The sequence below is a fragment of the Jatropha curcas genome, unplaced genomic scaffold (genome assembly GCF_041381405.1).
Source record: "Jatropha curcas cultivar XTBG-Jc1 unplaced genomic scaffold, XTBG_Jcur_1.0 HiC_scaffold_35_pilon, whole genome shotgun sequence".
Lineage (NCBI taxonomy): Eukaryota > Viridiplantae > Streptophyta > Magnoliopsida > Malpighiales > Euphorbiaceae > Jatropha > Jatropha curcas.
The window spans coordinates 25,354-47,293 of NW_028322329.1; the positions used below are offsets into that span (position 1 = coordinate 25,354).

At 29.5% G+C, this 21,940-nt stretch overlaps 3 protein-coding genes and 1 pseudogene across 3 annotated transcripts; 3 read left to right on the forward strand and 1 right to left on the reverse strand.

The window, feature by feature from the left end:
* The first annotated feature begins 2,425 nt into the window (after positions 1–2,425).
* LOC105643341 (UPF0481 protein At3g47200) lies at positions 2,426–4,267 on the forward strand. Its single transcript, XM_089716783.1, is given in 4 exon segments — positions 2,426–2,543; positions 2,789–3,485; positions 3,520–3,665; positions 3,667–4,267. Coding segments are annotated over 3 exon segments (1,362 nt in total). The 5' UTR covers positions 2,426–2,543; the 3' UTR covers positions 4,186–4,267.
* Positions 4,268–4,703: 436 nt separating this feature from the next.
* On the reverse strand, positions 4,704–5,269 carry LOC149492250 (putative WRKY transcription factor 46; annotated as a pseudogene).
* A 3,252-nt stretch (positions 5,270–8,521) lies between these two features.
* On the forward strand, positions 8,522–13,287 carry LOC149492251 (UPF0481 protein At3g47200-like). Its single transcript, XM_089716784.1, is given in 4 exon segments — positions 8,522–9,292; positions 11,350–11,496; positions 11,751–12,189; positions 12,192–13,287. Coding segments are annotated over 4 exon segments (2,325 nt in total). The 3' UTR covers positions 13,160–13,287.
* Positions 13,288–21,064: 7,777 nt separating this feature from the next.
* On the forward strand, positions 21,065–21,596 carry LOC149492252 (NADPH HC-toxin reductase 1-like). Its single transcript, XM_089716785.1, has 2 exons — positions 21,065–21,318; positions 21,455–21,596. The coding sequence occupies exons 1-2, from the start codon at positions 21,065–21,067 to the stop codon at positions 21,594–21,596; spliced, it is 396 nt and encodes a 131-aa protein (XP_089572911.1).
* Positions 21,597–21,940: the final 344 nt, after the last annotated feature.

Consider the following 21,940-nt stretch of genomic DNA (forward strand, 5'->3'; position numbering starts at 1 on the left):
ATGACAGTCCAATCTATTCCCACTCATTTTGGGCCAAATAGCCCATTATGATAAATTGAGGACCAATGCTCAATTTATTATTATATTGTAATCGCGATCCACTTTCAGAAACTCAATTCCAGCGTAAGAGATTATATTAGTATATTAGAACAGGACAGATTGCATTATTGAGGGGAAAGCATAGTCAAAGAGACAGTCGTCGGTTGGGAAAAATATGCACCCTATATATATATACACTTGAAAAATGCACCTACTTCGACTTATCCCTTTTTTTTTTTTAAGAAAAATATTTAATTTTGTTATACATCAACTTATTTACAAACAAAAACAAAATTAATTTGAAATGCATGACTGATAAAGACAATACAATTATCAACTTTAATTAGTGGGAAGGACAGGATGGCGTTGCATTATTGAGGAGAAAAGAAAAATCAAAGAGAGTATGTGTCTAATACCCGGCCAACACATTTTTTTCTCCATTATTGACTCCTTGAAAATATCATTTCTTCATTGAGAGAAAAGGGTAGAAATATTTCCAAGTCGTCGCTTTTACTGAGTCCTTCTCTGTAGTTGAAAGATATCTCTTTTAATAGCTTGGACTTCACTTCTTCGTGTTGTTGCTGTCGTTCTACTGAGCAATTATCCTCACCTTGTTGCGACTTGTCGTTTATTGAAGCTGCTAAACGAGCAGCTTGAAAACATGTGTGCCTTCCTCTATAGGTCACTTCAAATATTGTAGGGTCTTGATCTGATCTCTGAACCTCGTGAGGGCATCTATAGTATCTCTGCAATAAAGTTTGCTATCAAAATTTTACCTAGGAAAATTTACTATAGTGCACTGAGAGATCAAGACATGAAATATAATCAATTACTAGTCAACGACAACATGTACCTACAAATTTGTCCGTTTCAGCGACATTTGATTTTTATCCCTAAATTGATTGGAAAAAATATGCACCCCACTATATATAATATACGTAACACATTTTTGTCGCTTTTAAAGGGATAAAATCTGTCTTTTGAATTTTATAGAATTTTGTTTAATTTTTCTATAATTTAATTGGATATATATTTTTAAATATTTTTTAAATAGATATAAAGATAATTAGACCTTTAAAATTTTAATATTTTTCAAACACTTTTATATGTTACTTTGTAATTTTTTAATTTAATCTCATTTATATCTTCTTTAAACTTGATAAAGTACATTCTATTACTAATATTATTGTTTACAACTTTACATATTGATTCTCATGTGTAGTTGAGAACTTTAAGTAATTTATTTTTAATTCTGTACAAAGATATGGTTCGAAATATTATATGCTATTGATAAAATTTCAGTTTAACTTCGTCCGACGAAAATAATTGATGTGAGATCAAGTCAAGTAAGTCATGATTATTATATTAATGTTATAGCATGGCCAAATTATAAAATATTTTGCAGTATGATAAATGCGAATTTGTAGTGAATTTATATAATTAATTAATAATAAAATTATATATTTTTTATTAAAGAGGTAGAAAAAATAAACATCATTTTATTTTTAATTATATATTATAATACAACACATGTTCAAATTTCATTGTATATATAAAGTGCAATATTAATAAATTATTATATTTATTTTAATCTAAATAAAAATTTATGCTTTCATTATATAAATAATAAAATTAAATGAATAAAATCTACGTGAAACATGTGTCTAAAACAACTAGTCATAATGATTTTTTAAAAATATAGAATAAAATGCGTAAATTGTCCTTCTTAATATATTAAAAGCTCTTTATCTAATTTTGCTATAAAACACTCAATAAATATAGATAAAATTTTTAAAAATAATAATTAATATAGTCTCAAAATCTTAAATAAATACTTAAAGTAGAACAAGATAAAATGTCTAATTGTTACTGTTAAGTGTAACGAAGGCGGGAGTACTATATTAGGACAGGACAGATTGCATTATCGAGGAGAAAAGGACAATGAAAGAGATCATTCGACTTAAATTGATTGGAAAAATATGCACCCTACTATATATATTATACCTAACACATTTTTGTCGCTTTTGAAGGGATAAAATCTATCTTTCAATCGCCAAAACACTTCTCGCACTTCAGGTTTGCACCCTTCTCCTTTCATATATAAACATGTATTTTCATGTTCACATTGAGATAGTATTCGGTTAAAATTTTGTAACGATAAATTTTTGAGAAATACACTTGAAACGTACCTTATCTTTTTAAGAAAAAACTTTAATTTTGTTATCCGTCAACTGATTTACAAACAAAAGAAATTAATATAAAAGGTACTACTGATAAAGACAATACAATTATCAAAATTAATTAATTAATTAATTGGAAGGACAACAGAGCCTTGCATTATTAATGAGAAAAGAAAATTCAAAGAGAGCATTCGTCTATAAAAAGGTTTAAATTGTTTGGATACACCCACGCCCAACACATTTTTGTCGCCTTTGAAGGAGAAAATCTGAGTGCTTTCAACTGCCAACTAGACCACTTCTTCAGGCAAAGATCTTGCACTTCAGGTTGGCACACTCTCCTGAAAAATTTTGCCGTTTTTTTAGTAATGAAATGTAATATTGATAACCTTGAATTAACTTTGATTTCCAATTCTTATACATTTCCTTTTATATCAGTTTTGATCTCTCCCTGTCAAAAGTTCTTTTTGATTGCTAAAAAGATGTGTTGTGTGCAAATGGAGTTAATTAATTAACAAATATTTTTTTAAAAAAGAATATATATATGAAGTATATTAGGTGTTCTTGGGCAGATGGGACAGAATGGTGAAGGAAGTAATTCAAATGATGTCGAAGCTGAAAGCGGAAAGCAATTAGTCATTGACATAACAGACAACTTAGCGCGTTTACTATCGGAGCCAGCTTTATGGCCAGAAATTTGTATCTACAGAGTTCCAAGAAAACTTCGAGCTATAAATCCGTCAGCCTACACTCCTCAAATGATTTCCATAGGCCCTTTTCACCACAATGAAGATTCATTGAAACCTATGGAGAAGCAAAAACTGAGATATTTGGCAGAATTCTGCAGAAGGACTGGCAAGACTTGGGTTGAGCTTGAAAACAAAATTAGAGAATACGAATTAACAATCCGTCACTGTTATGACCAAACATTTGAGCAGTATGAACAGAACATGTTTGTAAGAATGATTCTATTGGATTCTGTGTTCATTATCGAATTTTTCTTGAAAAGAGGAGAGAGTTTTATTTGGACAGAAAAATATAAAGCTGATTATATATTAGGCAAACCATCGCGCGAAGATGGCATATTAGAAGATTTGATATTGCTTGAAAATCAGCTGCCTTATTTTGTGCTTGAGGATTTATATAAATTTGCTACTGGAAATTTTGGTTTTCTTTCTCTCGTGCGCCTCAACTTATCGAATTACTTGCGTCCTCCGAAACTTCGTGATGATGATCATAAAACTCGCGATGCTTCTCCATTTTTTATGGGTTTTGGATTTCGAATATGTTCTGCTGTCAAAAGAGAACAAAGACTATGAGAGTGCAAGCGTAGAAGGAGAAGAAATTGAGGAGAAACCTAAGCACTTGACTGATTTGATTAGAAGAAGAAGATCCTACAAACATCCAGTGTCAAAGAATGATGCTTGTATTGAAAGTCTTTATAGTGCCTACAAAGTTAAATGAGGCAGGAGTCAAGTTTAAGGTGGATAAACAGGCGTGGCCCCTAGATATAAAATTTGAAAGTGGAGAATTGAAAATGCCGAGATTTGAATTTCATGATGGCACAGAACGATTGATAAGAAATCTGATGGCTTTTGAGCAGTGTCACTATCCAAATGATCCTTACATATGTGAGTATATATGGATATTAGATTTTCTAGTAGATACTGAGAGAGATGTGGAATTGCTTATTCAAAATGGTATTATCACTAATTTGCTTGGGGAGTACAAATCAGTGGCTAAGATGGTGAATAAGCTTTGTCTTGAAATTACAACATGTGGGTCTTGTTTCTATGGAGTAAGTGTGGATCTTAATAAACATTATGAGAATCGTTGGTTTAAGACTGTGGCTATCATGAGAAGTGTATATTTTAGCAATCTCTGGAGAGGGACTGGAACTATTGCAGCACTTGTACTTCTATTTCTCACTTTTATACAATCTGTATACTCGCTCAGTCGTATATTTTAAGTTCAGTATGCTTATGTTGTTGTAGTGATGTTCTTATTATATGTTGTTGTGGTAATGTTATTATATTTTAATGTTCTTATTATATTATATGTTACTTTAATAAGACTCTGCTCGGTTTGTGATTTGTATTTGTTTTCCAACTTTTGACATTCTAATAAGAGTTTGCTTTATCTGTATTGCAAAGTGCTTCGGCTCCCTTCATCCCCTCCCTCCTTTTTATTGCTTTGTTTAGCTATCAAAAGGGCAGAGTCTTACTGTTTTAGCTGTAAGTTACCTTATCTGCCGCATTTGCCAAATTTAAAGCCATAAACTTTTAGTCCACAAGCGAATTAATTTTTAATCTACTATTAGTTTACGAGCCAAATTGATAAAAAAAAAGGTTACACCTACTCGTCATTAAACTCCCTAATCAACTGAAAAATTTTCTGGGAAGGCACCACCCGAGACTCAAGAACCTTCTCTTAATCTCTCTTTCGAAGCACTGACCCATCACATCATAAAATTAATCCTATTAATAATTAACCAAATAATTCTAAAGGGAGATTGGAGTCGAAATCCACCTTATCTATTGAAAGATCCCAATCTCCGATTGGCGAATTGGTAACTGAAGTTGGAGCGGAATCAGATTCCGGCGTTCTTGCATTATTGTCTATTCCAAAGCCGGACGACGGTCGCCGGAGATATCGATGCAGGTGAAAAATTAATAAAGAAATCATTCTCCATTATTGACTTCTTGAAAATATCAGTTTCTTCATTGAGAGAAAATGGTGGAAATATTTCCAAGTCGTCGCTTTTACTGAGTCCTTCTCTGTAGTTGAAAGATATCTCTTTGAATAGCTTGGGCTTCACTTCTTCGTGTTGTTGCTGTCGTTCTATTGAGCAATTATCCTCACCTTCTTGCGACTTGTCGTTTATTGAGGCTGCTAAACGAGCAGCTTGAAAACATGTGTGCCTTCCTCTATAGGTCACTTGAAATATTGGTCTTGATCTGATCTCTGAAATTGTTTTGTGGCTAAACAAACTTGTGAGTGACGGTGAGTGCATCTATAGTATCCTCTGCAACAAAACATGTCGTTTAGTGAATGTGGTGTGGTGTCTGGAAAACTCAGAATTTTATATTTTAAGATTATAAAAGTCAAAATTGGTGTGAATATCGTGGAATGGAAATATTATATTTTTTGGTTCCTTGAATCAAATCTATATCACGTAGAAAGTGAAATAATGAGATTTTCGATAATGCCTTTAATGAAATTTAAAATGTTATAAAATAACTTTATTAATAACCAATTAATTTTTTTAAATATTATGTTTAATGAATAATTAAAGTTAAACACATACCAATTAAATTTTATTTTAAATACTATGCTTAATAGATAATTAATGTTAACCATATATTAATAATATATTTATTTTTAATTATTTTAATGTCATATAATAAGGCTATACGTGAAAATTAAAAATTCTTTTATTTACGATATGCTTTAAATTTTATTCAATTTATGATTTAAATAAATGTTAGAGCGAATACATATTATATACTTCATGTATTATTATTAACTTAATAGATAATAAAATAAATTTACAATCTATAATCTACGTACATGTGGGAATAGAGGAGGGAATTATGAGATTTCCTAAAGTAACCCTAGTTTAATTTGAAATTCATGATATATCATTTTAATTAATTTTTTAATGCATTTTAATCGGAGAAAATAAATCTATTTATCCTTTTGAAGATCCTTTTTATTCTATTTTTTACTGCCTTTTAATCGAAGAAATAGATTTCATTTATACTTTTGAATATCCTTTTAGTTAGATTTTTATGCATTTAATTCGAGAAAAATATATATATATATATATATATATATTCTCTATTTGATCTTGTAATATTATTGTCTAATGATTTTTATAATTAATAGTTTTTTATATTTTTAATCATATATTCTCGTGTTATATTGCTTTTTATGAGGTAAATCGAAACTTATTTCAACTATTGAAAGTGGAACTTAAATTCTATTAATTTATTATGTTATAAATTTTTAAAATATAACTAAACATTTTATTATTATACTATATTAGTTAATTACAATGAAATTAAAATAATTTTTTTAAATATATAATTTCTCTTTAATTTTTTTAGAGAGGATGATGTACACTTATTTGAATCATTTACGTATTATTGTATTTTAAAATTTTTAAATTAACAAAACAACTGGAATTATGAAACTATAATATTTGACTAATATAAAAAAATAGATTTTTTATATTTTTTTAGTCTAATGAAATTTTTTGAAAAAATATGCTATAAATATTTGAATTGCTAGAAATAAAAAGAAAATTCAAGAGCTCTATTTTCATTCAATATTTATATTCTTTATTTTTGAAATTTATAGAAATTTATTTAATTTTTCTATAATTTAATAGGATGAATGTTTTTAAAATATTTTTTAATAGATATAAAGATAATTAGACCTTTAAAATTTTAATATTTTTTCAAAATATTTTATACGTGACTTTGTAATTTTTGAATTTAATCTCATTATATCTTCTTAAACTTGATAAGTACATTCTATTATTAATGTTATTAATTACAACTTTAAGTAATTTATTTTGGATTTTGTGCAAAGATATTGTCCCAAATATTATCTACTATTGATAAAATTTCAGTTTAATTTCATCCGATGAAAATAATTGATGTGAAGATCAAAGTCATACATTATTTGTGGCTATGTACAGTAAATCGTGATTTATTAGATTAATGTATAATATTACCAAATTATAGAATATTTTGCAGTATGATAATGGCTAATTTGTAGTGATTTTATAAAATTAATTAACAATAAAATTATATATATATTTTTTTATTAAAGAGGGAGAAACATAAACATCATTTTCTTTTGTAATTAAGATATTATAATACAATACACATTTAAAATTTCATTGTATAGATAAAATGCAACATTAATAAATCGTTGTTTTTATTTAATTTAAATAAAAATTTATACTTAAATATTATGTAAATAAAAAATAACAAAGTTAAACGAGTAAAGTCCACGTGGAACTTCCGTCATAAAATAACTGGTCATAATAAATGTAATAACATTAAAGAGTTAAAGACTTATGTTAAAAGTGAGGGCTATTAAAGTTTGCCACAAAATTTTACCTTGGAAAATTAACTCTAGTGTACTGAGAGATCAAGACATGAATTTATTACTCTAGTGTACTAGTCAATAACAATGTGGACCTACAAATTTATTACTTCCTTGTTCTAGGAAAATTTAATTTTTTCATAAAAATTAAAAAATGATTGAAATATATTGATTTTTCAAAAATATAAAGTAGAATGTGTAAATTATTCTTATTAAAATTAAAAGATCCTTATCTAATTTTGCTAAAAAATACTTAATAATATAAATAAAATTAAAAAATAATAATTAATATAGTCTCAAAATACTAAATAAATACGTAAAGTAAAACAAAATAAAATATTTAATTATTGCTATTAAAGTGTAACGAAGGGAGGAAGTGATATATTAGAATAGGAAAGATTGCATTATCGAGGAGAAAAGAACAGTGAAAGAGAGCATTTGTCTTAAATTGGTTGGAAAATATGCACCCCACTATATATAATAAACCTAACACATTTTTGTAGCTTTTGAAGGGATAAAATCTATCTTTCAATCTCCAAAACACTTCTTGCATTTCAGGTTTGCACACTCCTCCCTTTCATATATAAACATGTATTTTCAAATATAAATTGAGATAGTATTCGGTTAAAATTTTGTAACTGTGAATTTTTAAAAAATTACCGAGATTATTTTTTTAAAGAAAAAACTTTAATTTTCTTATCCATCAACTTATTTACAAACAAACAAAAGTAATATGAAATGCATGATTGATAAAGAAAATACAATTATCAACTTTAATAGTGGGAAGGACAGGATGGCGTTGCATTATTAACGAGAAAAGAAAAATTTAAGAGAGTATGTGTCTAATACGCAGCCAACACATTTTTTTCGCTTTTGAAGGAGAAAATCTGAGTGCTTTCAACTGCTAGCTAGACCACTTCTTCAGACAAAGATCTTGCACTTCAGGTTTGCACACTCTCCTGAAAAATTTGCCATATTCTTTTTTCAGTACTGAAACATTATATTGATAACCTTGAATTAACTTTGATTTCCAATTCTCATGGATGTCGTTGTATATCAGTTTTGATCTCTCCCTATCAAAAGTTCTTTTTAGTTGTTAAAAGATGTGTTTCTGTCCAAATGGAGTTTATTAGCTAACATTTAAAAAAAAAAAAAAAAATTGAAATGTATTAGGCGTTCTTGGTTAGATGGGACAGAATGGTGCAGGAAGTAATAATTCAAATGATGTCAAAGCTGAAAGCAGAAAGCAATTAGTCATTGACATACCAGACAACTTAGAGGATTTACTATCGCAGCCAGCTTTATGGCCAGAAATTTGTATCTACAAAGTTCCAAGAAAAATTCGAGCTATAAATCCGTCAGCCTACACTCCTCAAATGATTTCCATAGGCCCTTTTCACCACAATGAAAAATCGTTGAAACCAATGGAGAAGCACAAAATGAGATATTTGGCAGAATTCTGCAGAAGGACCGGTAAGAATTGGGCTGATCTTGCAGAGAAAATTAAAGAATGGGAAGAAACAATCCGTCACTGTTATGACCAAACATTTGAGTCGTATGAAAACAACATGTTTGTAAAACTGATTCTATTGGATTCTGTGTTCATCATCGAATTTGTCCGTGACATCCTCCCCCACTCAATCTTCAGCACGTCCTCGTGCCGAGGGAGGACGACTCGCCCTTGGACCGTTCTTGCTTTACGCCCCACTTCGACCCACTTCTCTGGCTCTGCTCTATCCATGCTTGCTCCGTTAAATATGCTCCTATCCACATTCACGGTGCCTGAGGTCTCCATGCCATTGCTTCGACACTGCCGATGCCTAGGACTTCGCCATTGCTTCGACATCGGGTGGAGTAACGATGCCTACGACTGCGCCATTGCTTCGACATCGCCTGGAGTTGTGGTGCCTAGGACTGCGCCATTGCTTCGACACCACGTGGTGTCAAGACACAGGGCGGTACATTTGACTCTTAACCCTGGAGTGCGTGTTTAGTCAAGTGGACTTCGAAAACGTGCAGCAAGTCGACTCTGATACCACTCTGTAATGGGCCTGGAGTCTTGCGCAGCACTGCGCCCGTGCGGCGCCCCGGGAGCCTGCCCACATGGCAGTACTTTGTCTCCGAGGCAAGCCTTATCATACCGTACCACACTGGTTTCGCCCTGCCATGGGCTCATAAGGGAAGCAGCCCAGCTCCCGACCAGTTGTGCCCCGCGGCACAATACCTCGCCTGCATGTAGACTTTGCATGGGGTAAGGGCCACTAGGGTGGAACAACGCCTTAATCGCTAAGCCGCCCGAACCCTTGCAGGTTGAAACGCAGCCTAGTACGCTCTTTCATAAGGGCCTAACACAGTCACGGAATTTGTCCGTGACATTGGGCTTCACTTCTTCGTGTTGTTGCTGTCATTCTACTGAGCAATTATCCTCACCTTGTTGCGACTTGTCGTTTATTAAAGCTGATAAACGAGCAGCTTGAAAACACGTGTGCCTTCCTCTATAGGTCACTTCAAATATTATAGAGTTCTGATCTCTGAACTTATTTTGTGGCTAAACAACCTCGTGAGGGCATCTATAGTATCTCTGCAATAAAATTTGCTACCAATATTTTACCTTGGAAAATTAACTATAGTGTACTGAGAGATCAAGACATGAAATATAATCAATTACTAGTCAATAACAAAGTGGACCTACTCCCTTTCAAAAAAAAAAAAAAAAACAACGTGGACCTACAAATTTATTACTTCATCCGTTTGAGCGACATTTAATTTTTATACCTAAATTGGTTGGAAAAATGTGCACCCCACTATATAATATACCTAACACATTTTTGTCGCTTTTGAAGGGATAAAATCTTTCTTTTGAATTTTATAGAATTTTGTTTAATTTTTCTATAATTTAATTGGATATATATTTTAAATATTTTTAAATAGATATAAAGATAATTAGACCTTTAAAATTTTAATATTTTTTCAAACACTTTTATATGTTACTTTGTAATTTTTTAATCTAATCTCATTTAAATCTTCTTTAAACTTGATAAAGTACATTCTATTACCAATATTATTGTTTACAACTTTACATATTGATACTCATGTAGAGTTGAAAACTTTAAGTAATTTATTTTTAATTTTGTGCAAAGATATGGTCCAAAATATTACATGTTATTGACAAAATTTTAGCTTAACTTCATCAATTACTAATCTAAGTATGTGAGACCAAGACATGAAATATAATTAGTTACTAGTCAATAACAACGTGGACCTACAAATTTATTACTTCCTCTCTTCCAATTTACGAGCGACATTCAATTTTTTCATAAAAATTAAGAAAATAATTGAAATATAATGATTTTTTAAAAATATAGAGTAGAATGTGTCAATTGTCCTTCTTAAAATTAAAAGCTCCTCATCTAATTTTGCTACAAAATACTTAATAAATATGGATAAAATTTTAAAAAATAATAATTAATATAGTCTCAGAATTCTGAATAAATACTTAAAGTGGAATAAGATAAAATGCATAATTGTTACTATTAAAGTGTAACGAAGGAGGGAGTACCATATTAGGACAGAACAGATTGCATTATCAAGGAGAAAAGAACAATGAAAGAGAGCATTCGACTTAAATTGGTTGGAAAAATATGCACCCCACTATATATAATACCTAACATATTTTTGTTTGAAAGGATAAAATCTGCCTTTCAATCTCCAAAACACTTCTTGCACTTCAGTTTTGCGCACTCCTCCCTTTCACATAGAAATATGTATTTTCACATTTAAATTGAGATAGTATTGAGTTAAAATTTTGTACCAGTGAGTTTTTAAAAAATTACCCAGAAATACACTTTTGAAACTACCTTATTTTTTTAAGAAATAACTTTAATTTTGTGATCCATCAACTGATTTACAAACAAAAGAAATTAATATAAAAGCTACGACTGATAAAGGCAATACAATTATCAAATTTAATTAATTAATTGGTAGGACCAGAGCGTTGCATTGTTGATGAGAAAAGAAAAATCAAAGAGAGCATTCGTCTATAAAAAGGTTAATATTGTTTGGATACACCCACGCCCAACACATTTTTGTCGCCTTTGAAGGAAAAAAACCTGAGTGCTTTCAACTGCTAGCCAGACCACTACTTCGGGCAAAGATCTTGCACGTAAGGTTTGCACACTCTCCTGAAAAATTTTGCCTTTTTTTTTTTTTCATTACTGAAATGTAATATTGATAACCTTGAATTAACTTTGATTTCCAATTCTTATACATGTCCTTGTATATCAGTTTTGATCTCTCCCTGTCAAAAGTTCTTTTTGGTTGCTAAAAAGATGTGTTGTGTGCAAATGGAGTTAATTAATTAACAAATATTTTTTTAAAAAAGAATATATATGAAGTATATTAGGTGTTCTTGGGCAGATGGGACAGAATGGTGAAGGAAGTAATTCAAATGATGTCGAAGCTGAAAGGGGAAAGCAATTAGTCATTGACATAACAGACAACTTAGCGCGTTTACTATCGGAGCCAGCTTTATGGCCAGAAATTTGTATCTACAGAGTTCCAAGAAAACTTCGAGCTATAAATCCGTCAGCCTACACTCCTCAAATGATTTCCATAGGCCCTTTTCACCACAATGAAGATTCATTGAAACCTATGGAGAAGCAAAAACTGAGATATTTGGCAGAATTCTGCAGAAGGACTGGCAAGACTTGGGTTGAGCTTGAAAACAAAATTAGAGAATACGAATTAAAAATCCGTCACTGTTATGATCAAACATTTGAGCAGTATGAACAGAACATGTTTGTAAGAATGATTCTATTGGATTCTGTGTTCATTATCTAATTTTTCTTGAAAAAAAGACTATTGCAACAGAAGAATCAGAAGAATATAAAGCTGATTATATATTAGGAAAACCATCTAGCGAAGATGCCATATTAGAAGATTTGATATTGCTGGAAAATCAGCTGCCTTATTTTGTGCTTGAGAATTTATATGAATTTGCTACTGGAAATTCTGATTTTTTTTCTCTCGTGTTCACCAACTTAGGGTATTACCTGCGTGCTCCAAGCATTGATGATGACGATCATAAAAATAATAGATGTTGCGATTGCTTCTCCATTTTTTATGGGTTTTGGATTTCGAATATGTTCTGCTGTCAAAAAGAGCACAAAGACGATGAAAGTACAAGTACAGAAGGAAAAGAAATTGAGGAGAAGCCTAAGCACTTTACTGATTTGATTAGAAGATTAAGATCCTACAAACATCCAGTGTCAAAGAATGATGCTTGTATTAAAAGTCTTTATAATGCTACAAAGTTACACGAGGCAGGAGTCAAGTTTAAGGTGGATAAAAAGGCGTGGCCTCTTGATATAAAATTTGAAAGGGGAGAATTGAAAATGCCAAGATTTGAAGTTGAAGATGGCACAGAACGATTGATAAGAAATCTGATGGCTTTTGAGCAGTGTCACTATCCATATGATCCTTACATATGTGACTATATGTTGATATTAGATTTTCTAGTAGATACTGAGAGAGATGTGGAATTGCTTATTCAAAATGGTATTATCACTAATTTGCTTGGGGAGCACAAATCAGTGGCTGAGATGGTGAATAAGCTTTGTCTTGAAATTACAACACGTGGGTCTTGTTTCTATGGAGTAAGTGTGGATCTTAATAAACATTATGAGAATTGTTGGTTTAAGACTGTGGCTATCATGAGAAGTGTATATTTTAGCAATCTCTGGAGAGGGACTGGAACTATTGCAGCAGTTATACTTCTATTTCTCACTTTCATACAATCTGTATACTCTCTCAGACGTATATTTTAAGTTCAGTGTGCTTATGTTGTAGTAGTGATGTTCTTATAATATGTTGTTATGGTGATGTTATTATATTTTAATGTTCTTATTATAGTATATGTTATTTTAATAAGACTCTGCTCGGTTTGTGATTTGTATTTGTTTTCCAACTTTTGACATTCTAATAAGAGTTTGCTTTATCTGTATTGCAAAGTGCTTCGGCTCCCTTCATCTCCTCCCTTCTTTTTATTTCTTTGTTTAGCTATCAAAAGGGCAGAGTCTTACTGCTTTAGCTGTAAGTTGCCTTATCGGCCGCATTTGCCAAATTTAAAGCCATAAACTTTTAGTTCAATTTTCATAACGACCATTGCGCTCAATGATTCTAAATATTTATTTCAGTCCACAAGCGAAAGTAATTTTCAATCTGCTATTAGTTTGCAAGCCAAATTGATAAAAAAAGGGTTACACCTATTCGTCATTAAACTACCTAATCAACTGAAAAATTTTCTGGGAAGACACCGCCCGAGACTCAAGAACTTTCTCTTAATCTCTCTTTTCAAGCACTGACCCATCAACATCATAAAATTAATCCTATTAATATTTAAGCAAATAATTCTAAAGGGAGATTGGAGTCGAAATCCACGCTATCTATTGAAAGATCCCAATCTCCGATTGGCGAATTGGTAACTGAAGTTGGAGCGGAATCAGATTCCGGCGTTCTTGCATTATTGTCTATTCCAAAGCCGGACGATGTCGCCGGAGATATAAATGCAGGTGAAAAGTTAACAAAGAAATCATTCTCCGTTATTGAGTCCTTGAAAATATCATTTTCTTCATTGAGAGAAAAGGGTGGAAATATTTCCAAGTCGTCGCTTTTACTGAGTCCTTCTCTATAGTCGAAAGATATCGCTTTTAATAGCTTGGGCTTCACTTCTTCGTGTTGTTGCTGTCGTTCCACAAACTGATGGACCGCGCGTATCCTCGTCCAACACCGAATTAATATGATATTATCCGCTTTGAACCAAGCCCTCACAAATTTATTTTTGATTACCTTCCAAAAAATCTCATACTAATGGATTGAGTTTGAATCATTATATTTTAATTCCTCTTCTCTTTTTCATTTGACGTGGGACTTGGGAGGATATCCCAACATAAACAACCTTGTGAGTGACGATGAGTGCATCTATAGTATCCTCTGCAACAAAACATGTCGTTTAGTGAATGTGGTGTGGAGTCTGGAAAACTCAGAATTTTATATTTTAAGATTATAAAAGTCAGAATGTGGTGTGATATATCATTTTAATTAATTTTTTATGCATTTTAATTGGAGAAAATAAATATGTTTATCCTTTTGAAGATTCTTTTTATTCTATTTTTACTGCCTTTTAATCGAAAAAAATATATTTCATTTATATTTTTGAATATCCTTTTAGTTAGATTTTTATGCATTTAATTCGAGAATATATATATATATATATATATATATATATATATATATATATTTTCTATTTGATCTTGTAATATTATTGTCCAATGATTTTATAATTAATAGTTTTTCTATTTTTAATCATATATTCTCATGTTATATTACTTTTTAGGAGATAAATGGAAAACCTTATTTCAACTATTGAAAGTGGAACTTAAATTCTATTAATTTATTATGTTCTAAATTTTTTAAAATATGACTAAACACTTTATTCTTATACTATATTAGTTAATTACAACGAAATTAAAATAATTTTTTAAAAAATATTATTTCTCTTTAATTTAATTTGGAGAGAACACTTATTTGAATCATTTACATATTATTGTATTTTAAAATTTTTTAAATTTAACAAAACAATGGAATTATGAAATTATAGTATTTGACTAATATAAAAAAATAGATTTTTTTATATTTTTTTAGGCTAATGAAATTTTTTTGAAAAAAATATGCTATAAATATTTGAATTTGCTATTATTTTTGTTTTCAACCTTTCTATATTAAAAATGAAATAAAAGAAAATTCAAGAGCTTTATTTTCATTCAATATTTTATTCTTTTATTTTTGAAATTTGTAGAATTTTATTTAATTTTTCTATAATTTAATTGGATATGTTTTTTTAAATATTTTTTAATAGATATAAAGATAATTAGACCTTTAAAATTTTAATATTTTTTCAAATATTTTTATGTGTGACTTTGTAATTTTTGAATTTAATCTCATGTATATCTTCTTTAAACTTGATAAAGTACATTCTATTACCAATATTATTGTTTACAACTTTGCATATTGATTCTCATGTGTAGTTGAGAACTTTAAGCACTTGATTTTTGGATTCTATGCAAAGACATGGTCCAAAATATTACAAGCGATTGATAAAATTTCAGCTTAACTTCATCCGACGAAAATAATTGATGTGGAGATCAAAATCATATATTATATTGTGGCTATGCAGAGTAAGTCGTGATTTATTAGATTAATGTTATAATATCGCCAAATTATAGAATATTTTGCAGTATGATAAATGCAAATTTGTAGTGATTTTATATAATTAGTTAACAATAAAATTATATATATTTTTTATTAAAGAGGGAGAAACATAAACATCATTTTCTTTTTAATTAGATATTATAATAGAATACATGTTCAAAATTCCATTGTATATATAAAATGCAACATTAATAAATCATTATTTTTATTTTAATCTAAATAAACATTTATACTTAAATATTATGTAAATTAAAAATAAAAAAAGTTAAACAAGTAACGTACACGTGGAACTTCCGTCATAAAATAACTGGTCATAATAAATGTAAGAACATTCAAGAGTTAAAGACTTATGTTAGAAGTGAGGGCTATTAAAGTTTGCCACCAATATTTTACTTTGGAAAATTAACTATAGTGTACTGCGAGATCAAGACATGAAATATAATCAATTACTAGTCAATAACAATGTGGACCTATAAATTTATTACTTCCCCAGTTCCAGTCGAAGTTTAATTTTTTCACAAAAATTAAAAAATGAATGAAATTTATTGATTTCTTAAAAATATAGTAGAATGTGTAAATTGTCCTTCTTAAAAATTAAAAGCTATTCATCTAATTTTTGATACAAAACATCTAATAAATATGGGTAAAATTAAAAAAAATAATAATTTATATAGCTTCAAAGTCCTGAATGAACACGTAAATTAGAACAAGATAAAATTTTAATTGTTACTATTAAAATGTAACGGAGGACGGAGTACTATATTAGAACAGGACAGATTGCATTATCGAGGAGAAAAGAATAGTGAAAAAGAGCATTCGTCTTAAATTGGTTGGAAAAATATGCACCCTGCTATATAAAATATTTCTAACATATTTTTGTCACTTTTGAAGGGAAAAAATCTGTCTTTCAATCGCCAAAACACTTCTTGCACTTGAGGTTTGCACCCTCCTCCCTTTCGTATATAAACATATATTTTTACATTTAAATTGAGATATTATTCGGTTAAAATTTCGTAATGGTGAATTCTTAAAAATTACCAAGATTATTTTCTTAAGAAAAAACTTTAATTTTGTTATCCATCAACTTCTTTACAAACAAAAACAAAAGTAATATGAAATGCATGATTGATAAAGAAAATACAATTGTCAACTTTAATTAGTGGGAAGGACAGGATGGCGTTGCATTATTAACGAGAAAAGAAAAATCAAAGAGAGTATGTGTCTAATACGCGGCCAACACATTTTTTTCTCTTTTGAAGGAGGGAATTATGAGATTTTCTAAAGTAACCTTAGTTTAATTTGAAATTCATGATATATCATTTTAATTAATTTTTTATGCATTTTAATCGGAGAAAATAAATATATTTATCCTTTTGAAGATCCTTTTTATTCTATTTTTACTTCCTTTTAATCGAAAAAAATATATTTCATTTATACTTTTGAATATACATTTAATTAGATTTTTATGCATTTAATTCGAGAATATATATATATATATATATATATATATATATATATATATATGTGTGTGTGTGTGTGTGTGTGTGTGTGTGTGTGTGTGTTCTCTATTTGATCTTGTAATATTATTGTCTAATGATTTTTACAATTAATAGTTTTTTCTATTTTTAATCATATATTCTCAAGTTATATATAATACCCTGAATTTTTATTTTCAAAACTTTTGAATTTTTAATAAATCAAAAATCTGAATTTGTGACAGTATGGGCTTAAGTACTAAACAATTTTGATCTGAGCCCAAATTGTGACTTGGTCTTAAGTCCAACACAAGTTATCGGAACTTCTAGTCGAAAATAAATTAAACTTCTTAGAATTGATATTGGACCACTTAAAATAATAATAATAATAATAACTATTGAATCTGTAAACGCAAAGGATAGTGAATTATGGAGCAGAGTTCCGCAATTATATTCCAACTGGGTTGTAAATGAATAAATAGAGTATAGACATTTATTATTTGGATTGTACTTTGGAAATATTTGTGAAATAAATTATTGGGCTTGAATCAACAATTGTGAATAGAACGCGAGTCTTAAGTAATACAGGCTTACTACGGGTTTCGGGGGCCTTAAGTCCACCCAGGTCCTAGTGCCGATCCCGCCCACGGAAATGGGTCGTGACAAAGTTGGTATCAGAGCATAAGTTGGGCCTTAGGAATCAATTGCGGAACATAGGAAATTAAATATAGAGCTCCTATGTTGGGGTCGGCCGTAACCAACAAAGGAGATGTAGTCTGGATTGAATTCCATTTTAGTGCCGGTGGACGCATCGTGCATGAAGATGGAAGGAAATCTCTATGAAACTTAGGATGAGAACTATAGGTACATAAATAATAGTGAGGTATAGAAAGGTCTAGGTAACTGACGTTTATAAAAGAAAATATTTTGAGTTTTGCTAAATTCCCTCCATCTATTTTGAAGCAGAAGATCAGTTGGAAATTGGTGTAATGGCTTGATCACCCAGTACACCTTGATTCGACAAGAGACACTGCTTCAAAAAAAAAAAATTATTTGAAACTGTTTAGAAAAGAATTCGGAGTTTTAAAGACAGTAACAAAGTGAATTTATTTGAACTATGATTTGAGAAAAATGTCTTGTTATTTGCTTATTGGAAATTATTTTTTTGTTGTTTGGTTTTATTGTTTTGTCGGCATGTCAAAAATTTGTTTGATTTTAGACTTTAAATGACTTACGAGGATTGCATGTTTGATTTATTTTGATCATATTGTCTATCTCGAGGACTAAATTAGGCCTATAGAAATTAATAATGATAAACTAATAGAGATCAAATTCTAGAAATGTTACTGTTAGGGATTAAAAAGTGGAAATTGTAATTACAAAGGTTAGAAAAGGAGGATCTAAGACAAATAATCATACTTATAAGAAATCCTAAATTTACCATGGTGAAACTCATGAATGTGAATGTATATAAAAAAAAAAAGGGTGAGAATTTAAATTGTAGTAAGTGTACTAGACATGATATATTTAAGATTCTAGCACATGTAGGATACTTAATGGGCTAGACCAAGTTCATAAATCTATTATAATAAAATGAATGTAGAAAATGATGAATAACTTTAAATCACAAATGGGGAATGAATGGAGAAAGGAACGTGGATGCTGTAGGAAAACTTAATAATTAAGGGAATTTGATGTATCTAGATAAAGAGTCATGTAGAAAGGACTAATACTATTTATTAATCTAAGTTAAGAAAATGTATATAAAATCTGCTTTAAAGAATTAAGTACGAAATTAGATCGATGTGCTAAATAAAATAAAATAAAAATTTAATAAATTTTTTAAAAAAAAATCATCAGTAGAGATTGAAAAATTAGAATTAGAAATCCAAGAAACAATGACCTTACGACGTAATTAAATTTTGTGTAAAATGATGGTTTCACGCCATAGATTCATGTACCCATGATTAAAATTCTTTTAAGGATAAGATTTAATGAGATGGGTACACTAATGAGACATGGAGGATAAAAAAAAATTAAACTGAATCAAAAAAACTAAAGAATTTGGATAAGACTAGGGGATGTTAAATCGTAGAAAGGCCGATGATGATAATATGGTTAATTAATTTATCTACTATGAACTGCTAGAATAATAATAAGAAATGAATCGGGAAAGAAGTAAAAATTCAGATGTAAGAAATATGCATATATATATATATATATATATTATATATATATATATATATATATATATATATATATAAAATGATAAAACAAATAACTAAATAAATAAAGATAAATAATAATATAGTATAAATATAAATATAAATAATAATAATAATAAATCAATAAAAATAAAAATAATAAAATAATAAAGATAAATTTTGGAAAAATTTAAAGTGTGGATCAATTTACTTGATAGACTAGTAACAGCAAAAGGAATAGTAATGCTAGAGATTAGAATGTTCTTGGAATGAAATATGAGATAGTAGACTGGAACTAGATGACTTAAGGATTATCCTCGTGGAGATAGACAATTCATTTTTATTAAATACCAAAAGGTTTTAGAAAATACAATGAGTATTGATTTCAAACTTCATGAAAACATTTTTTTTTATACCACGATTGATATTGGTCTTGAAATGAAATAAAAGTTAAATGCAAATTTTTATTATAAGAATTTCAAAGTTATGTGTGAGTGATATGCCGATATTTTTAAAAGTGAAAAGGGAAAGTTTTTGAAAGTTTTTAAATAGCCAGTTACTCATAAGATGGTCAACCTAGGCTGTAGTTGTCAACTCATTAGTCGAATTTTTAAATAAACGATTAATCTAACAATTAATATCGCTGAAACAATGTATAGAAACTATTAGAAAAAGAGGACTCTTAAATTGCTCAAAAATCCTTAGTTAGTAGACACATTAGGTGAAATTCAGTATTGTAGACTATTAGTAGGAATGAATCTAATGAGGTAGAAATTTCTCAAGAATAAGAAATACAAATCAATAAAACTTAGAGATAGATACATTAAGAATTGAAATTTTAGTACTATTCCTTTTTGACCGTAGTGAATTGTGACAAATCAGAACTAGAGAGATTTGATAATTTAAGCTTTTGGGTAGTTTGTCATATCATAAGAAAATTATTCAACTCTAGGGGATGTTTTGAAGTTAATGATATGTTGATAAATACAACTTAAACATGTGGTAATTAATTTCTTCTGGCTTTTCGATAAATATTAAAATTAATACATTGAATTCCTTACAGTAAAAGAATAAAAGAATCTAGTGAAGTGAATCATGAAGCAATTGATAAAAATTTTGACATGCTAGCCAAAGGAGGAAAGATCTGAACTAAATCGAGATCTAGATAATAACACCAGGTAACATTATGCTAACCTGAGAAACTAAAGATGATAAGGTTGAATGGATAAATTTAAGGAAGTCACAAAATACCTTGCTAAACTTAAATAAGAAAAGGTTAGATAGATAAGTTGATATTATATTTTAAAACTTTGATGAAAGTAAAACAATTAGTTTATGTAGTATAGATGCTAATTAGAGATTTGCTACTGTTTCATAATTAAGGCATAAACTGAAGTCCCATATAGAAATGAATAAATTATTTAGTTGACATAGAATTTGACGCCTATTTATTTGATGTAATATTTGGATGGTAAGATAACATATAGAGTCGGGATTTAAGAAATTTCATTTAAGACTTTATATATTGATAGGTATTAGGTGAAAGGTAAATAGTTGGGGCAATGACTGTACGAATAACTTCGTTGCATAAATAAATAAATTAATAATCGATTAATTCTGTATAATACATATTAAAATTAACAGTAAACTGCAAACTATTTATTAGGCATACACACGATCGAAGACGCTCTCAGAGCAAGAAGTGCTTAGGCATAATAGCGAAAAGCTTGAAGTAGTGAGCATTACATGTGGATTAGTGGGAGGAGGAACCGTACATTCTGCGATGTCTCAGAGTATGGGAATACTAATCTCACAAGTTACAGAGGATAAGATTTGGTATCCCACACCTAGGCAATTGGAAGACATAATAGGAAAGCTACCAATTGTTCATATTGAAGATGTTCGCGAGGCTCATATTTTCTGCATAGAGAAGCCATCCGTTAGCGGTAGATTTTTATGTGCTAAAGCTTTATTATCATCGGCAGAGATTGCCAATTATTGGCAAAAGAAATACCCACATATTGCTATTAATGGAGAGTAAGTTAATTTCTGAGTATTGAAAGCAATAAATAATTCATATTAGAGTGTGTATTTCTAAAAATGAGAGACCTCAATCTCGAAATTCAATTAGAAATGAATTAAGAAAAGTAATAATTTATTGATTGATTTTCAGGTTTGTGGAGAATTTGGACAGGGAAATTGTTTTGAGCTCTACGAAACTGAAGGAACTTGGATTTGAATACAAGCATGGCGTCGAGAAGATTTTAGATGATACTTTAAAGTGTGCTCAAGAATTGGGCCAGCCTCAGTTTTAACTCAGCCCATTTAGTGCTAATTAAATAATTAATTAATGTGATATGCTAAAAATAAATATGATGATGCAAGGCTTGACTCTCTTTATATATATATATATATTCGCTAATAAAATTTATTCTGGTAGCAACTTTACTTTATTTTATGAATTAAAAAAGACTTGCACCAATTTGGGTTATTTCCCTATTTTGTAATGTACTGCTATTTGAATTTAAAAAAAAAAAAAAAAAAAAAAAGACTTGAAGAATTCAGGTCTCGCTAATTAAAGGAGCAAAAAGTCAACAAGCAAACCCTAACAACCAAGAGAAACTGACATATGCTTCAAAAAAACAATTTTTTGTCTGCC